General features: G+C 32.8%; 1 protein-coding gene and 1 pseudogene across 1 annotated transcript; one reads left to right on the forward strand and one right to left on the reverse strand.

The window, feature by feature from the left end:
- Positions 1-3,256: 3,256 nt before the first annotated feature.
- LOC107495989 (putative transcription elongation factor SPT5 homolog 1) lies at positions 3,257-11,106 on the reverse strand (annotated as a pseudogene).
- A 1,013-nt stretch (positions 11,107-12,119) lies between these two features.
- LOC107496003 (gamma carbonic anhydrase 1, mitochondrial) lies at positions 12,120-15,668 on the forward strand. Its single transcript, XM_016117209.3, has 5 exons — positions 12,120-12,416; positions 13,110-13,253; positions 13,568-13,693; positions 13,773-13,924; positions 15,012-15,668. The coding sequence occupies exons 1-5, from the start codon at positions 12,302-12,304 to the stop codon at positions 15,294-15,296; spliced, it is 822 nt and encodes a 273-aa protein (XP_015972695.1). The 5' UTR covers positions 12,120-12,301; the 3' UTR covers positions 15,297-15,668.
- The last annotated feature ends 4,895 nt before the right edge of the window (positions 15,669-20,563 follow it).

Consider the following 20,563-nt stretch of genomic DNA (forward strand, 5'->3'; position numbering starts at 1 on the left):
TTACCTTTACTTTTTTCACTTTCCTTTTGTTGTTTTATGATATTTCTATTTGTATTGGCATAGTCTAAAATACCCTTTGTTTGTAGTCTATTGTGGACTAATTTTTTTCATTTAATGAAAATTCTGTTGTGAAATAAATAAATAAATAAAATATAATATAAAATAAGAAAATATAAATAAAATAATAAAATTTTGATATTTATTAATATAATTATCTTATTATAATATAAGTAATTTATATATTAGTAATATATTATAGTTCAGAACCGTCCATTAAATGAGCATCCACGTCATCATACTTATCTCAACATTCTCCTTTGAATGACTATTTAGAAATATGCCTCGTTAAAACTTTACTAAAGAAAAATTAAATAGAAAAAATTTTAGTGAAGGAAAAAAAATACAATATCCTTTGTGATAGAAACTGCCTCATTAAAAATCTTGTCAAGAAAAATCCAATGGAAAAAAATCAAACTAAGGAAAAGGAGTATAGTCTCCCCATATTGTCGATATTATTAAATATCTCGAAATCGGCGCATCCCAATCTCATGTACCAATCTTTCAAAGGATGATTTTGGGAGTGACTTTGTGAATAAATCTGTCAGATTGTGACTTGAGCGGATCTGTTGGATATCAATTGTCCCTTGATTTTGAAGATCATGAGAGAAGAAGAATATGAGAGAGATATGCTTTGTTCTATCACATTTAATGTATCCACCTTTAAGTTGAACAATGCATGCTGTATTATTTTCAAACAGGACAGTTAGAGCTATCTTATGATCAATCAGTCCACATGATGACAGAATATATTGGATCAAACTCCTAAGCCAAAAACACTCGCGACTAGTTTAATGTATCACTAGTATTTCAGCATGATTAGAGGATGTTGCTGCAATTGTCTGCTTTGTGGACCTCCATGATATAGCTATACCACCATATGCGAACATGTATCCTGTCTAAGATCTCCCTTTGTGTGGATCAGACAAGTATACAGCATCTGCATAGCCAACTAATTGTGACTTGGATTTATATGGATAAAACAATCTCATATCAAGTATTCCATGAAGATATCGAAAGATTTGTTTAATTCTATTCCAATGTCTTCTAATTAGAGAGAAACTATACCTTGTTAGTAAATTCACAGCAAATAATATACCGAGTAGTGTATTATTAGCAATATACATTAATTAAGGGAGGGGTATATTTGAAAAGAAAAATATTAATTATCAAAAAATTAGTAATTAAGGTAAAATTGATGCAAATTGAAAATTTGATAAACAAAGTTGAAATAAATCAAAATTTGGGAATATTTTTAAAATTTTTAGTAAATTTTAGGATAAACAATATACTTTATCTTATTAGTTTCTCTAATGCTTTTGAAATATGTATTTAAAATAAATTAACAAATATGATATGCAAAATTTATTCCTATTAATAAATAATTTATTTAATATGTTCTAATTTAAATATCATAAAAATAAATAAATCTTAAAATAATTTAATTTTATGTATATATTTTTTATTGTATTCAGTTAGAAATGGTTATAAAAGTTAAAGTATCATTTTATATGATAATGAATATAAGAACTGAGAAAAAATATAGATAAAAAAATATTTATTAATGGTAGTTTTTTTTGGACAAGATATTAACGGTAGTTAATTAGTGTGAGATAAAGTTGTGCCTAATTTTGTTGAAATTTTTTAATTTTTGAAATGATTAGAAAAAATTAGTGGGACTCAATTTGCTATGATAGTGAACATTGAAATAAAGAAACATGAGAAGTTTATTAACGGACTAAACATTAGTGAACTTAAAAATATAATTTAAAAAAATCAATCTAAAATTTAAAAGAAAAAGACAAGTTTAGACTTTTGCTTTTAAATAAAAAAAAATATAAATACATACAAAAAAATATTTTGTAACATTAATTATTGTGCAATAAAATTTTAATGTATTAAAAAATTTATATACATATTTGTTTTAATTTTAAAATATAAAATACTTAAAATATAAAAATAATTACAAAATATTATTATGCACTCTTTTCTCATTTAGTATAATAATATAATAATAATGATAGTTTCTAAACCCAAATTAAATTCTTATCGTACCGAAAATTTAAATAATTCAATTTAAATGATTAAAAATTTTTTAGTCTATTTATTTTAATAAAAAAATCATAAAATGATACATAGATATTAAATCAACGAGATATTATAAGATAGTGGAACGAAAAATAAAATAAAACACATAAAATATATCCTCTAGCAGTTTATATAGTATTCATTTTTTTTACATAAATATCTACACATTATAGGAATTATAGGAATTTATGATAGTAATCAATTTTCACATACATTTGTACACTATATAGATTTATGTATAAATTTTGAAATATCTACACCCTATAACAAATTATTGATACTTTCCAAAATTTATATAATTATATATTCATGCATTTCATTTTCTGTATACTAACGAGTTAAACCCTAAAATAATCCATGAGATTGGTGTTGTGCATTAAGATGGTTTCTGAAATTCCAATTGCACAATTATGTTCTTGAGATCAACAAAAGTGTACCACATTGGCACGTTAGTTCTTGACCTATTTTTCATTAACAGTGTGATGACATGAACTGTTAGTGACACATATCACTCTATAGTTTGACCACGTGTAATGATATGATGATAGATTGACTAGTGATAATGACATACTGATGTGGATAGTTGTGCCACATGTCACAATACTATTTGACCATGTGTTAATTTGTGCCACGTGTCGCAACGTTATTCGTCCACATGTAATCCGCTATGTCATCATTGTAGATACACTAAATTAGTCCTTCAATTTGCATTAAGAGACTCATTTTAGTCCCCAAAATTAAATGTAGATACACCAAACTAATCTCTTCACCAGTTTTTTCTCATTTTAGTCCGTGAAGCTAACAACATTTTTATATGACATCATGTTAGTAGCGGACTCAAATATGAGAGGAGACCAATAGTGCAATATATCATATCTACCCAAATCACGCCATGTCTACACATGTAGAAAGCGCAACACCTTTTATACCAGAGACTTCGCCTGTAGTGGATGAATGTTTCATGTGTTCACTATCCCTGTTCTTTGAAACTTAAGAAAATTCCATTGGGACAAAAGAGAGTGTATTACTAATAATATGCAGCAAAACTTAAATTAACCAACTTCGGAAGGACAAAAACGAAGGAGAGCATAAGAGACGTACGAAGGACGAAAAGCTTGTGCATTTAAGTAAATTTTTTTTCTAAGACAAAGCCTAATCATGGTTGAGCTAATTTAGCCAAAATAACTAGGTCTAAAATCTTGACTTCCAACGTGTCATCTACCTTTACAATACCATCAGTACCATCAACACCAATCAACTTGCCTGTAGACACCATCAATGCTCCACCCATTATCTTTATTGTCTGATTTCCTTGGCACCACGGCCTCCATTTCATTGGGAAGGGCAGTTATCGTTTCACCATTTCCACTTGAGCCAAGCTCTACCTTGCAAGACCCATCCTGAACAAACGCATAATTACAATGTCCATTAACAGTATAATCAGGCCAAATGAATACAGTTCCATTAACTAGGAAGGTTAAATACCGCACACATAACTAAAATTCAAAACAATAATCGGTCAAATACAAAGGTCGGCTTGAAAAACCATGTATACAAATTCGAAAGCAACAAACAAAAACGTGTATAAAACCAAAGCTTCTAGGATCACATACCGGAAGAACATCTCTTATAACTCCAATAGATTCTTCACCTGGCCTGTGTACATTAACTAATATGTCTGGCATAAACCATGCCCCCTCATTGTCCCCACCTACAACAAAATCAAACCATCAAATTAACAACCTGACAAAGATACACACTACCAATTGAAATCTTACTGATAAGTTAACCAAATAAGTGACAAAAAATATCAATCACATGAATGAATCTACATTCCAGCCAGTCACTAGTCCACTACAGAGAGCATGTTTGTTAATAATCATTACTTGCCGCCTAAAGTATGATGACTTAATGAGAATTTGGTATACCATAGATGCGTGTAATAACACCAACACAGAGTAAATCTATGTGCAATATGTTAATTACAGAACAGATAGCTACCTAAAACTGGGGACATCATGTCCAGACCACCAGTTCCTGGAGTCATGGGTGGTCCTCCAGGGGTGCTAGGAAGATACACAGCGGAATTTGGGGTCATAGGCTGCCACCCAAGATGGGATATTAGTATTAAAATACTAAATATTTGATATCATGGAAAAAAGTAAAAAAGCACAATCATATGAGTCATGCGGTGTTCCAGCCTCATTATAGTTTCCGCCAGGAGTGCTACCCCAACCAGCACCAGGAGTGGGGGATTCATATAGCCGTGAAGGTGAGCTTCCTGCCTGAAAACATCAAAGCAAAAAGAGAAAATAAGATTTTTTGTTCATGCCATACAAATTCCAAGGCATATTAAAAGTTAAGGAACTGTTTTGACCTGGGACTGTGGGCCGGTTCCCCATGAGCCTGGATTTCCATCTTCCCAGTCCCTGATTAGTTTTCACCATCAGAATGCATAATACATATATCACATACACCTTACAACAAATATAATAATGAAACCCACATGTAACTCGAAAGTACTTAACAGTCACTATAAACTAGAAGTGCTTCTTATAACCCTCTTAAACTATAGTTTTATGTTTTGGACATTGAAATATATTACAAAATTGAAGAACCTAGATAAAAGAAGCAATCCATCAAATAACACATGCCAAACCAATAAGCCCATAGTCTGTAAATAAGAGGGAGGAGTGCTGAGCTTGTTGGAAGATGGCATGTAACAAGCCTCAAGTAAAGATTGACGAGAAGTTGGGGAAATGTAGGTCATTTAACAGGGTTGTTGATAGGGAGAAAAAACATAACAGGAGGCAGGTATCAGCTGGCAATGGAAGACACAACAATAGGAGAGAGAAATGGGCCATCATTTTCCCCCTTTGATTTTGCAAATAATTCCCCCATTTCTTTAAACCTATAACTGGATGCCCAAACATGTCAGAAGAGCAAAGCTTTCCAACCACTCTTTAGCATAAGAGATATCATGAGACTTGCATAAAGGTTAACGATAATATATATATTCAGAATAAAATAGGAATGGACAAATTACAAAAAAAGCAATATACACTATGTCACATCGGAAGGATGACAATAATGCAAACCTTGTTGGACTCATTGGGGTATAAGGATTCCATGCCCGGTCACGCCTTGGTGTCCTCATTCCATCATGTATAGGAGTTGCTACAAATAGCAGTTCAGTGAACATTATTAGCAGTTATGTTAATCAGTTAATCAAATACGAATGCCTCTAGTGTCATAAAATAGATTAAACAAACCTCCAGGATCTCTCATAGGGGTCATATATGGATGTAGGGGAGTTCGAGAAGGATGCATTGGGGTTTCACATCCAATCGAATATCGAGTTTCACTGGTTAAAGACATGGTCAAATGGGTAAGTATCCTCTGTTGAATGCAGTTAAGAAATTGTTTAAGAATACATGCATGCAACTTACCGCTGTGGGGTTACAGCTACATTATCCGATATATGGTTGCGATCAACTGCAGCAAACACAAGTCAGATAAGTTAGAGAAACACACCGCATAAAAATACAAGCATTGCAGGTGTTTTCAAAATAGACTAGGCAACCTACCCGTCACAACCTTCATTTGGGACTCCAATTCAACCCGAACTGTTGTGCCTTTAACTTCTATTACACGTCCACAATAACCTTTATAAGCACCCTGGCGTACTTTGACCGTTGCACCAGCCAAACCATCGTGTCCTGTTCCACCCCTGTGCCTTCCTCAAGCTAAATCACATTAAAAGAAATCAACATCAAATCTCTCTCGTCAAAAGAAGCATCAAAATGGTACTTTAACTCAATATTCCAGTACATCTGAAAATTAAAAAAGATTTAAGATACAATCAATTGGAGGCCCTCCTCGTGAAAACCTTCTCGGGGACTGGGGAATACGAGGTGGAGTTCTAAGGCCACGGAATCTCGAGTAGGCATCACCCTGAGAAGACATGGAACAACTTAACCAAGACATATTTGCATGAATCAAACTAAAAAACCAAAATGCATAATTTAAAAATTAAAAATTAAAATAAATAAAGGATGAAGAACTGGCTACGTTTCTGTCACCACTCGAACGTGAACCTCCAACGACCAAACACGAGCAAGCCCTAGCACATATAAAGCCTGCATGTTCAAGATGATGGCGATCATAGATGAACAAGAACCCCCTATATATGTGCTCCACAGGACCAGATTTTCCCTTCAAAAGAATCAAGAAAGCTGATCATCTGAACAAGAACTCTAAAGAAAGAAATAAGGCATAAGTTATAGAATCTTACATGGCAAGGACCTTCAACAACTCGCACAACATCCTTTACTGAGACTGTATTCATAGCGTTATCCTGCGCATTTATTTTCTTCTCTATCTTACATTTAATCTCTCTTAATTTAACAAGTGCAACTTCAGGCCTGTCTGCAGTCCCCTTAAGAACCTATAAAAATGTATCACATGATGATGTTAATATAATAATAAAAAATTCATTTTAGAAATGAATAAAAAAGGTACTGAAGTATTGGCTCAAAGTAAGAAAGTAACCTGAAATGCCTCGCTTTCTACACGAACTATTACACCAAAGTCCATATTACTGCACATGCATAGTTAAAAGTGAGAGAAGTGTGAACCATGATATACAGGCAAGAATTTAAGATAATCTCAAGATCAACAAACGACTTACTCTAACAATACAAGATCACGAAGTTCATAGTCCCCAATTTTTGTAATTCCAGTGGTCACTTCAGAACTCTCCACAAAATCATCTGCAAACACACGGATCTGAAGAGAGGACATTTCCATGTCACTTTTGCGCTACATATAAAAGCAAAAATTCACAAACCCTAGATCAACTTTATGTAGGGACCATTGAGCTCACATGTTCTTTTGTTGGTTGGATAATAGAATCAATACATGCTGTTCCACCTTCACAACCATGCCGGTAGCACCCTCTTGAGCACCAGTAACAACCTTAACGTGGTTTCCAGGTTCAAAATATTTACAAAGTTCCCTTTCATTTACAGCAAGGGTTTTCTGGTGGAATAAAAGGTAACTAAATCATCATGGAAATAATTCATTACAAAACCTTGGGGAAAAAAAGCACATTTCGGAAAGAAACTAGCCAATTAAAAATTTATACTTACAGGAAGACCCTTCAATTCTGGTCTTATATGAACATTATCTTCATCTACTTTCTCCACCCACCCCTTCAACTTATTCAAATCACCCTTCACAACAATTACAGCATCACCTTTCATAAAATGGCCTTTCTTTCTGTTAGCGAACAAAGTTGACAGACTTGCTACATCGCTGTCACCACTCTCACCAGGTTTTCGAAAATTTTCAAGTTCATTCAAAGTAGGTTTGACGTTTAGAGCATTAATGGATTTTATTGATACAGTTTTGTATAAGAATCCATCCTTAAACATCATTCCTCCAATTGCATCAAATCTTTCCCCATAGGCATCACGTCTATGCTCGACACGAATATGCAGTTCCCTGTATAAAACACACAGTCTATCAGACCAGGAAGAAGAACAGGAACAACCACCACTATCAAACCTAGTACAATGAGAAGGGATTGGACACATGGATCAGTCAATGATATCATGTCCTATCAACAAAGCATGCCTATGGATGATCTATTAAAGCTATTTTTTTTCCCAATGGTTTTGTGAATAGATTTTGCTATTCACTTTGTCATTTCTGACTAGTTATTGGACTACCCTGACTTATTTACTCTCCAGATTGAACATCTATAAGACTAGGAAGGAGAAAATTCCCAGGAAACAGAAGACATTCACTTATAGAGGAGATAATCACGAGTTACCTAGCTTCATCAACATTTAAAAAACGAGGAGGAGGGACAAACGCCTTCTTTTTCACAACTTCTCTACCTTCCTGCATGATACATCATTTTCACAACAAGAGACTCAAGTTGGTACGACTCCAATATGGAAGCTAAGAATTTAATAAGACATTTAAGCATTTCATACCAGTTTATTTGCAAGCGCCTGCAAGTCTATCCTTGGAATCAGTTTCACCGTAACCCTCTGCCTCACATTATCAACATCAACTACCTACAGAAGATATAGTTTGATAGTGAATATCGCAGCCAAAACGGTAGTATGAATAATTTGCCTAGAATATGATAAATACCTTGGCAAGGTCCCCTTTATATGTGCCAATCTTCATTCTGACCCAAGTATCTCTGGCAAGATCAATTGCTTTGCTTTCAACTGACAGCACATCCGTCATTTCTCTTATTGGAACTAGTGTTATTTTTGACGCCCCATATATGTTCCTTAAACCCTTAATAGCCTAAAAAATATGAAAACTATGAAAAAGGTACAGAATATTGTTGATAACGATACACATGATCAGTAATTAAAACATGTTTCACATGACATTGCCTCTCTCACGTGGGCCTCTTTATCTGCTTCCACATAAATATAGTTTTTAAGATGATCAAGGGCAATAGCTGACCTGATTTGCAATTCAGCCCCCTTATCTATATACTTTTGCATAAGGCAAACAGCTGTCTCTCGCTCACGACCAATCTAATGAACATCAACAGAAGAATATATAACATGCTTCTATATCTTTGCAAAAGATTATCACAAAATCGGTTGGGTCATACCATACATTTCACCATCCACAGCTTTGGATCTCTAACAGATGGCAAAAGAGCTTGCTGGTCTACATCTGTAGCCTCTTCATCAAAAGATTCCACACGCCTTGCATATCTTTCCTAGATGTGTCTTTCTAAAGCTTCAAAATCTTCATTATCTTGCTCATGCAAAGGCCTATGAAGTCTGATCCTACTGACATTGTCCTCAGGAATATCATTTCCATTATCAACAAAGAAATCTGCACCGTCAGATTATTGTTTGCTAATTAAGATATTTGACGTAATTATGCAAGGTAGCTTATACACACAGAAAATTCAAATCTTACCAGAATTCATCAATTCAGAAAAGGCATAGATAAGATTTATAGCATTTCATACACTATGAAAGTGCATTTATTACAGCTTTAGGGTAGGAAATGAGTGATTATGAACTTATATCTTTTTTATATGATTGAAAAGCTAAACAGATTTTCTCACAAGTCACTCTTTTCAAATTTATTAAAAATATGAAACTGGATTTTTTTTTTTGCAGCTTAATTATTTAAACAATTTATCCAAACACATGAGAAGTTATTTCTTAGCACCGATTTCCCTGAAGCAAACAGACCCTAAATGAATGTATTTGTGAAAACTCTACAATCCCATTCACTATGTAACATCAGTCATATTAGGGGGGAAATGTAAAATAGAACACTGGGATTCAGACAACTAGAAGAGACAAATATATAGAGCCTATTGCCTACTCTTGAACAGAAGCACATTGAGAGAATCAGAACTTGAAACAGTGCTGGCACCGATTAACTTCATTACTTGTTCTGCCATTTGCACGTCTGAATGAATCCGGCATGCACCAAGCAGTGCCCCAAAAACAGCTTCATTCGGTTTCATTGGCATTCTCATTATCAAGTCATAAGCCTTTTTTAACCTCCCTGCTCTTCCCAATAGGTCAACTATGCATCCATAATGTCTGATTCCTATTTCAATTCCATATCTTTCCATTTTAGCTGCTACTTCCAAAGCCTCATTTACCAAACCACCATGAGCACAAGCAGAGAGCACAATGAGACAGGTGATTGAATCAGGCTTTATATTTGATTCCTCCAATCTGCCAAAACACTCAAGGACTTCATGGAATTTTCCATTGATGGCAAAGCCTGAAATCATTGCGTTCCAGCAGATGATGTTCTTCTCAATGGACTCTGATGCTTCAAATACCAACCTTGCATTGGCCAGGTCCCCACATTTTGCATACATGTCAACCAATCCACTCACAACAAAGGGACTCAACCTCATCCCTCTCTTCTTTATCATGTTATGGATTTCCTTACCGGCATCCAAGAGTCCCAGCTGAGAACATGCAGATAAAACACTAACCACAGTGAATTCATCTGGTTCAAACCCTTCACCATTCATTTCCTCAAAAAGCTGCAGTGCTTTTTCACCAAATCCATTCTGGACATGCCCAGCAATCATTGAATTCCAAATCTCCACGTTGCGTTCTGGAACGCGCTCGAAAATCACCCCAGCCTCCTCGACACTGCCCTTCTTGCAATAACCACAAATCATAGATGACCACACAAAGCAGTTCCTCATTGGCATCTGTTCAAAGATCTCCCTGGCAGCTTCCATATCCCCATTCCTAGCATACCCATCAACCATCACAGTCCACGTCACTACGTTCTTCGCCTCGTCCAGAACCTTATTAAACAACCTCCTAGCAGCAGCAGTATCCCCGTTCCTTGCAAACCCGTCAATCATCTGGCTCCAGGACACCGGAGTCTTCCCCGGCATCGCCTCAAACATTGAGGAGGCAGATTCTTTGTCCCCAGCTCTCAAGTACCCACCAATCATTGCATTCCAAGTGACAACATTTCTGTCAGGCATTGTATCAAACACCTTGCGGGAGTCCCCAAGGAGACCACATTTTGAATAAGTTCCAACCAATGCTGTTCCAATGAACACATCACAATGTGAACCAGCTTTAACGGACTCGGCATGCAAGGCCTTAACGTGGTGAAGAATTGAAAGAGAAACACAAGCCTTGAACAACAAAGGGACAACGCTGGGATCATATAGACCTTCGCGGCTAGTTTGTTTATACAGAAGAAGAGCACATTTATGAGAACCTTGACTAATGTGGTTCCTTATGGAAGAAAACAAGAGCGATGGGTACGTTAATGTATTGTTAGTACTTGTGCAAAGGCTAAACCTTTGCATGGTTAATTAAGCAACTTTTAAAAGCTGCTCCAAATCTTCATGAAAGATTCTACCAGCATAGAAGTATGAACACTAATTTTATCTCTTCTATAATCCCTTGCTTACTCTTCCAGAACTTGAAACTTTTCCTTCCTTATCCTTTCAAATTTTCAATAATAATAATAATGTATTTATCAAATTTCGTTATTATCATGATGATGTATATAGTGAAAAAAAAAGTAGTTAACTCTAGCATAAAAAACAACCGAAAATTGTTGTGATGGAACCTAAAATCTTGACAATTGACAAATCATTTCAGTTACGATTTAAGGATAACTGCTGTGCATAGTTATAACTTATAAGTATGAACTCGTTTGCAAATAGGCATTGTTGACAAATGAAAAAAATTTAGGGAAAAGGACATATGATTATTTATGTAATTAATATAAAATAAATTATTTTTATTAATATAACATTATATAATTAAATGTATATATAAAATTGTTTTACAATAAAAATATATACAAGATTATCTTTTAAAAGTGATAGATGATCTTTATTGCTAACAATTATTATTTACACTAATATCGTGATTTAACTTGCTAACTTTTAAATTCGTTAAAATAAAATAGTTTAGAACAAAACTTGTCCTGCAAAAAATGTCAAAATTAATATACATTGCATTAACATATAAACCTATATTGTATTTTTTATGTAATTACATGTAAAAATATATATATTAATTTTAAGTGTTAATTAATCTAAATGCATTTTGAAGTGAGTCAGAGAAAAACGAGGAAATTGAACTTCTTTATCTTATTGAGAATTAGAATTTCACATTTTTAAAAGCTATCTAAAGTTCTAAACATAAAACATATTATTTGCCATTAACTTTTAATACGTTTTAAAATTATTTTCTCTCTTTAATTATCCATTTTTTTTTGGTGACTTCTTTAATTATCCATTTAAACGCAAAGCAATATTTATGTACATTAATTTTATGAAAACATTATTATTTTATAATAATAAAATAATATCTATCTGAGAGAAAAAAAAATATCCCTTACTATGATGTAGTAAATCACAAGAAAATTCAAGAAAAATATATAAAATAGTGTAAGTGAAAGAAAAATTGAAAAAAAAATGATGAAACATTTTTTCTTTGACAAAATCCATTTTGCCCTATGCCACCGAAGCACTCTCCCCCATTTTCTAGCTCAGTCTCGCTCCTAGTGCTTCCATAACTCAACCTCAGCTTCCACAAAAACCCTAAATCTGAAAAAAAGAACCTAATTTTCCACTGAAATTGAAGAATCAGACAAAATGGGAACCCTTGGGAGAGCCATATACACTGTTGGATTCTGGATTCGAGAAACCGGTCAAGCAATTGATCGCCTCGGTTCCCGTTTTCAAGGGAAATATTACTTCCAAGAGCAGCGTTAGTATTTCTTCAAATTTTCAATCTTTTAGATCGCCTTATTTTTTTTTTTCATTCTCAGTTCAATCCCGTTTTGGATCCCATTGTTTTATTATGATCATTTCCTGTCATAGTCAGAATTTAGCTGTTATTATGGATTTGAAATGATGGTTGACTCTTAGAATGAATTAGGGGATCATAATAGTATTACATTTTGTGAATGTGGTTGCATAGGATTGTTAATGTTGTATGAGTTTTGGGAAATGGATTGAAAGTGAAAGGTTCTTTGGCTTGATTACTATAACTTGTGATCCTGGCTGGCAACTAAGCACTTTAGTTTTCTCCCCTTCTTCACTCTATGTTATGCAGCTGTTAGTGCATTTGATAACCTTAGCTAAGATTGTAACTTAGTTGCTGACAACCCTGTGGTGCATAGAATTCTGATTGTGTTGCCTACCATTTTTCTCCCTAAAGAAGTACTTGTAATATAACTAAGACTGCAAAACATGAAAATCGTGTACTGGTGGAAAGGAAACATAAGATAGTAATTGCTTTTTAGAGTTTTCTTTGTAATTTATGGCATGTAGTTTATAACAAGTAGCAGTGGATACTTATTCATTAAACTTATAGAAAAACTGGATTCATGTGCTGTCTTTACTGGTTTGCATAATTCCATAAGATATATATACTAATCTGCTTCCTTCTTTTGTTTAGTGTCTAGGCATCGAACTCTGATGAACATATTTGACAAGACTCCTCTGGTTGATAAGGATGCATTTGTTGCCCCAAGTGCTTCCGTCATCGGTGATGTTAAAATTGGAGGTGGATCATCAATTTGGTATGGATGTGTCTTGAGAGGTAAGGGTTTTCACTTGATCAATTAGACATAAAAAGTACTTAGATTGTTTACTGCTTGATGCTTCAGTAACTAACAAGATCAAGTTTTGGAAGATGTTTTCTATTTGGGTTAGCAGTCAGAGCCTAAGAGGTTACCCTCCTCATAAAAAATAGATTCAAACAAAGTTTTCCCATAAACCAGCTTTCTTCTATTGGCAATATGATAAAATTGCAATACTTTGATAATCTAACGTAAATCAAAAGTGAAGGTTTTGTCAAGTCTCTATGTTGTAGATCTACATAGCAATCATGTTTGAATTTCACTTTATACTTAGGTGACGTGAACAGCATCAGTGTTGGTAGCGGAACCAACATACAGGACAACTCCTTAGTGCATGTTGCGAAGTCAAATTTAAGTGGAAAGGTGTTGCCTACTATTATTGGAGACAAAGTTACTGTAGGTGAGTAATATTTTTGGATGACCATGAATATGCTACTGCATTCTACCCTTACAAGGGTGTTAAACTTTGCTTTGGGCAGGTCATAGTGCTGTTCTACATGGTTGCGTCGTTGAGGATGAGGCTTTTGTTGGTATGGGTGCAACACTACTTGACGGTGTTGTTGTTGAGAAACATGCAATGGTTGCTGCTGGATCCCTTGTGAGACAGAATTCAAAGGTTCCAAGTGGAGAGGTATGTATATGTGTGTTCAGGCTAAGCATGACTATGCTTGGGGTTTCGGATTAAAAACCATTTGTAACATACAATGCGTTGACCTGGATCAACTGGGTGAATTATAATTGTGTGTTCCATTTTATTTATTTTTAGGGGATTTTACATGGATATTTAGATATGGTAAGGATAATTATGCTAGAAATAAATCACAAAATGTAACATGGATTAGAAATATCTGAAGGGTTATTTGTTGTCAGCCACTTATTATGCCTTATTCTTTTACATATATAAAGTTTATTAAGAGGTATTTCCTCTTCTAATCTATAAATAGGCCCTTAAGAATCAACACTGAGGTGTATGCAGCAGCCTTTGATAATTATGAGGTTTTAGCAATGAATAAATAAGCAAATATGTCTAGAGAGGTTTTTGAAACCTTAGATGATACCTTAATATAGCATCCTACTCCACTTTTATTGACCATCACTTATATCTATTAAGTATGAACTAATGGCATGATTTTTGCACTCTACAACAAATATAAGTCCTATTTGATCAATTCGAAGAGCTGTTTCCCTTGAACAGTATGAATATTAATGCCTTCTAACCTGTAAGATGTATCTAAATCGCTATATCATAGATTTATGGTAATGGAAACCTTTAATGACCTCAAATGTGGAATTCAAGACACTGTTTGTTAGATTGTGAAGCTATTTTAGTATCAGAAAGCTGAAGTAGTTATTCTTATGGTTGCATTTGGATATACCTTTTCTTAAAGAAAATGAAGGGAAAAAAAGCACCTTTAAATACTTTTAAAACAAGTACTCTTTTTTTTTCTTTTTTTCTTTTTTTATCGGATGCAACCTTTGCATATTTATATAAATAAAAATAAGTAAAACCTAATTGTTTTCTATTCTAGTGTTTTAGGAATGTTATCCAAACATTATACACAAGTTTAAGAAATATATTTATATTAGAAAAGTATTTTTCTTATAAAATAAGCTCAAACAGGTTCATCCAATTTGTTTGGTTGATTTGTTTCAAATAATGTTATGATATTATATTTGTCGTTGAAGGTATGAAACAATAAACTTGCATATGTTTGTAGATATGGGCAGGCAATCCAGCAAAGTTCCTGAGGAAGCTCACTGATGAAGAGATAGCTTTTATCTCCCAGTCAGCCACCAACTATACTAACCTTGCTCAGGTGCACGCAGCAGAAAATGTGAAATCATTTGATGAAATCGAGTTTGAGAAGGGGTTACGAAAGAAGTATGCACGTAAGGACGAGGAGTATGACTCAATGCTCGGTGTTGTCCGTGAGATTCCTCCAGAGCTTATTCTTCCAGATAATATCCTACCGAAACAACAAGAAAAGTCTCTTAAAATTTGAGGTCTTCAATAGAACTCTTTTTCGAATTCCAATCCTGAAAGGACACCAAGGGATATTGTTGTTTTGTTCAAATTCATGGAAGAGGGATTATTTTCACTTCCAATAATACCAGACATGTTCTAGGCTAGAGTATGACTCCTTTCCAGAGGACACAGGAGTCAAAACATTTCCATAATGTTTCAAATTCCGTTATCTAGTCGGAGAAAGGTAAGACTTCTGAAAGATGGTGTATTTGCATCTTTGGCCTTTTGATGTATTCATTGCAAGTCAATGTCACATGTTTGTTGATGATCTTTATGTTCAAGACATAAACAGATCATAATTTATTCTTGTTCACATTATTAGTATAAGAGGATGATAATGTTTTTTTTTCCTTTCTTTCTTCAATGGTGAACATATGGTTATTCCTTCTTAAACTCCGATATTTCAATCTGCCATTGAACATCATATACTAGCCTGCCATTGCCATTGAAGGGTTATACATAAGGGTGGAAGCGAGTTGAGCTGAGCCTGGTAAAGTTTGCGCTCGGATCACGAATATTAGGTCGACTTCAAGCTCAAAGCGAGTCTAATTTTCGAGTTTAAACTCAATTCGTCAAAAGTTCATTCAGCTCAAGTCTCGCAAGTAGCCTAAATCTATTTAGAGAAGATTTACCATTTAAGTTTACTCCTTTTTTTGGTTTCATTATAAGATATTTAGTTATGAGAACCTAATCTCAATAACTACTACAAAGTATCAGTTGGCTTGATTTAGTAAATCTAAGTGTGATTCCTGCAGCTTCTCTAAAGTAGTAGAAGCCTAGAAGGTTGAATTGAGTGTGTAAGACTAAGAGATTATTATTTGTGTTAGCCATGAATGAAATAATGCAAGTTCTACATTGTTGGCTTTTTCAGTTTGTGTGTGTGATAGTTATGGCATACACTGATATACTCTTAATAATCGTATTAAACTTAACCTATTTGCTAGATTCTTAGGCCAACACCAAGGAAGCATAGGTAGGCTGTTATACTGTGCTTTTTCATAAGATTCTTTTTTCTGACACCCATGTTCCAGATTCTGTCTAACTCCTGGGTAATTCTGCTGTTAGAACCTTATTTTTTTTATTTTTTTTAATGTTCCTTGTCTTTGTCTTATGTATCAAAAACATTAGTGTGACAATATAATCTAAGATTCAACAAGCCAAGTTCTTGGCTTGATCTAATAATTAGCCCCCTCGTCCGTTTCGTTTTGTGTATGTGCTAATGTATAAGCCAGTAGCAATTCCTTAAATAGAGTTTAGATTTGTATTAGATTAGTCTTTATGAAGTTGAGTTTGTAGCAAATTAGTCCTTAACTAATGGAAAGAGAAAATGCCATAAAAAAACCAAAAAAATATCTAAGAATTATGGTGAATTTTACATATAAAAATATATTGGTTATTGGTTTTTAAATATTTACTTAAAGGTAAATATTAAATTATTGTTTCAGATTTTTGGCATATTTTACCGAGCCCAGAGACAATGCTTCTAAACCTTATGATCAAAGGTACAATAAATTTATGTTATCAACACCATTTTTCTTTTTCTTTTTCGAATTCGAGATGTTTTGTCTTTATAAGACAAAACGGCAAATAGCTTATTAATTAATTTCTAGTTCAAATTGGCCTTGTGACCTTCTTTAGAATAATATATACTGCTACAAAATTATTATTATTATTATTTTTAATTTTCACAGTATTTCATAACTCGATAGGCTAGATCTGAAGTCCGTTTAAGAATGTGTTGCTTGCTGATGCGTGAGCATCTTTTCTATCTTTTCCTAGTGAATTTGCATGGATTTTGTCGAGTTTAATCAAGAATTAATTATATTTTAGCCACTATGGATGCTATTTTGAGTTTTCTGCAATACTATTTATTTTAGGTAGCATTCGACTGGATTTGATGGAGTTTCTGCAGCACAAGAATCAAAGGAGATGACTGCGAGTAGCGACGCGCACGCGTGACTGACGCGTACGCGTGACATGCGCTACGTGCAGAAAAACACAGAAAAACGCTGGGAGCGATTTTCGGACTGTTTTGACCCAGTTTCCAGCCCAAAAAACATAGATTAGAAGCTGCAGAATGGATAATCAAGTGGTCCCCACCCATCAGCTGAAGACTTGTTAATTAATTTGAATTTAAATTCAAATTTGGTTTTTAGGAAAAGATATTATTTTTAATTTTAGATAATTAGATTTTAAATTTATTAGGATTAGTTATAAATAGGAATTTAGATGCCATCAGATGGGAACATGGGACATTTTACCAGAATCTTTATTTTTCTTCTCTAAACCATGAGCAACTAATCCTTCATTGTTAATGTTAGAAGCTCTGTCTATTTGTATGGATTGATTCGTTTGATCTTTCTAATTTAATCCAAGTTTTGATTTATATTTCAATAATTGTTTTCGCTCTTTATTTTATAAATATGGGTGGAACGGAAGTATGACCCATGTTCTAATTAAGTTATTGTAAAACTTGGAAAAGCTCTTTACTTGAACAACAGCTTGAAAACATATTATACTGAATTTCTAATTATTTGTATTTAACGGGATACATGACATATAATCCCCTTATTTTTGGATAATTAGAATTCTTTTGGCATATAAACTAGAAATTGATCATCACCTTCTAATTGGAATTAATTGACCAAGGAATTGGCAGTTAATGAATTTTAGATGAGACTAGGAAGGTTTACGGAATTAGGGTCTAGTCACACATAGTTTGCCATGAATTAAATCTTGCATGATTAAAATAGTTAGTAAGAAAAATTAATTCGGAAAAATAGATAACTCTAAAATCTTAATTGTTTTCTCAATATTTTATTCCCAACTTATTTATTTGCCTATCTTTAATATTGAACTTCCAAACACTATTTTCTGTTTGCCTAACTAATCCTATCAAACACTATTGTTGCTTGATCCATCAATTCTCGTGGGATCGACCCTTACTCACGTAAGGTATTACTTGGTACCGGTGCACTTGTCGGTTAATTTGTGGGTTGTAAAATACCACACTATTTGCCAATAAATAACTCCATGCACAAGGTGTAATTCGAACATCCTACATTTACTTAACCGATCTAGTGATAGGGTGTCATTAATGCTAGTCATAGGCATGCAGCATGTGTATAGATTATGATTTTTATGTCATTTGTGAGATGCTGATGAATGGGAATCTAAAAAAGTTGCACAAAGACACAAATGATTGGTCCTTGATTTCAGCTACATTAATAGTTCTATTCATCACAAACAAAAGAAAGGTTCTTCAACCGGCCATATCTCACCTCAATTATGGTTATGGGAAAGGAGATCACGTTCTCTCTTCTTTTCTCTTGATTCCTTTTCGGCCCCTTTTCTAAAATTTTGAACAATAATTGATAGAGCTCTTTGGGAGCAAAACCTATCATTTGAGATATTTAGATCATCTCATATTTAAAATGAACATAACATTGCTCATATTTGTATATAAAATTATATTATATGCATATATAAAATCAGTTGTTAATTAGTTATTATGTATATAAATATATTATACATGCTTAATATTTTATATAAAAAAATTATTATACTATTGTAAACAAATTTAATTTATTTATTAAAATTTTGTTCTACTATAATAATTTTAATTATTCTAGTAACTGATTATTTAATTAAAATATATGTGAATCAATATATATAAATATATATGCAACAACAAAGCAGCTTATTTAATAGCATATTTTTAGTATATATGAAGTATCTTTGTTGTATAAACTTAAATTTGGTATAGTAAAATATGTTATTTTCTACCTTATTTTCTTTGCTAAAATTTCATTAAATTGCCATAAAGGAAATTGATTTTATTTTTGGTTGAATGAGAATGCTACGTTTTACTTTACATATATACATTGTATTCTCAGAATATCGTCAGCAAATATGAAAATGCATTATCAACCTTATCTCAATATCATTTTTCGGATAAAGTGAATAGTGATTGTTAAATTACTTTGTTGTATTTAATACATTTATCTTTAAATCATTGCCTATATTATAAGGATTTGGATCCTCTAAAGTTTGAATTTCACTTTAGAGAGTAAAGTGTGATCTTCTACCCTTAAATAGTTTCTCTTTCATATTTATTCTTGGTTCCACCTATGAAATCATTGATGAGAGATCACACTTTACTTTTTAAAGTAAAATTCAAACTTTAGAGGATCCAAATCCATATTATAAGTATACAAATCCACAATGACTTTGGAATTCTATGTCATCTTTATAATGCATACCTTCCGCCATTTGCTCATCATGCTAGATTCTTTTTCAGCCATTCAATTTAGGAATAATTTTATATGAAAAAATATATAAAATAAATAATAAATTTTCCATTCATTACAATACCAAAAAAATAAACAAATGCTAATGAGTTATAGTCAAATGGTATAGTGTTCCAGAAAATGGTACCCTCAATCTCTTATTTTGGCTTAAGTACATGTATAACAAAAATGATGAAGACACAAATTTTTAATTTAAAATGTTAATTTTTTTGATAATTTTTTTTTTCTGTCTAACTTATCAAACACAATATAAAATTAATATCTTATGTATTTATGTACTCTTGTATATTTATATCTGTCTTATTTATATTTATATATTTTTGTGTATTTACATCGATGTCTCATTTATATTGACACAATAACCAAATACAATCTCGATTTTGTAACTAAAAAAAAGCAGGATTTTGTCTATGCAAAAATTAGATATCAGTTAATAATGATGTGATAATGGAATAATTAATCCATTAAAATCATTTATTGACAAGAAAACAAATCATCCATTTCCCATGAACAACGAGTGATATTATAGATATATATTATAGTTCCTATCACTAATATATATACTTTGCATGTTGAATTCTCAAATATAGTAGCTCTATTCAGTTAGATTTTCATCTTTATTTGATCATTGACCAATCTATCAACACTATCATGAATATCTTAGTTTTTTTTTCTTTTATTTCAACAAAAAAATAAATATTAGATAAAAGGAAGTGACGAAAAGCTAAATTACACGTTCACTATATATATATATATATATATATGAAGTTCTTTGTAAAAACCTTCAATTTATTCTTATATTTTAAGAGTATGTTCTACCAGATATAAACATGGCCAAGCTTTTGTAGACAAGTTTAATGTTTGCAATTAGATATAAATTATATCAATACAAATATTCAATCATTTAAATATTAACTGATTATTATATCTTTTC

This window comes from Arachis duranensis, chromosome 6, assembly GCF_000817695.3.
Source record: "Arachis duranensis cultivar V14167 chromosome 6, aradu.V14167.gnm2.J7QH, whole genome shotgun sequence".
NCBI lineage: Eukaryota > Viridiplantae > Streptophyta > Magnoliopsida > Fabales > Fabaceae > Arachis > Arachis duranensis.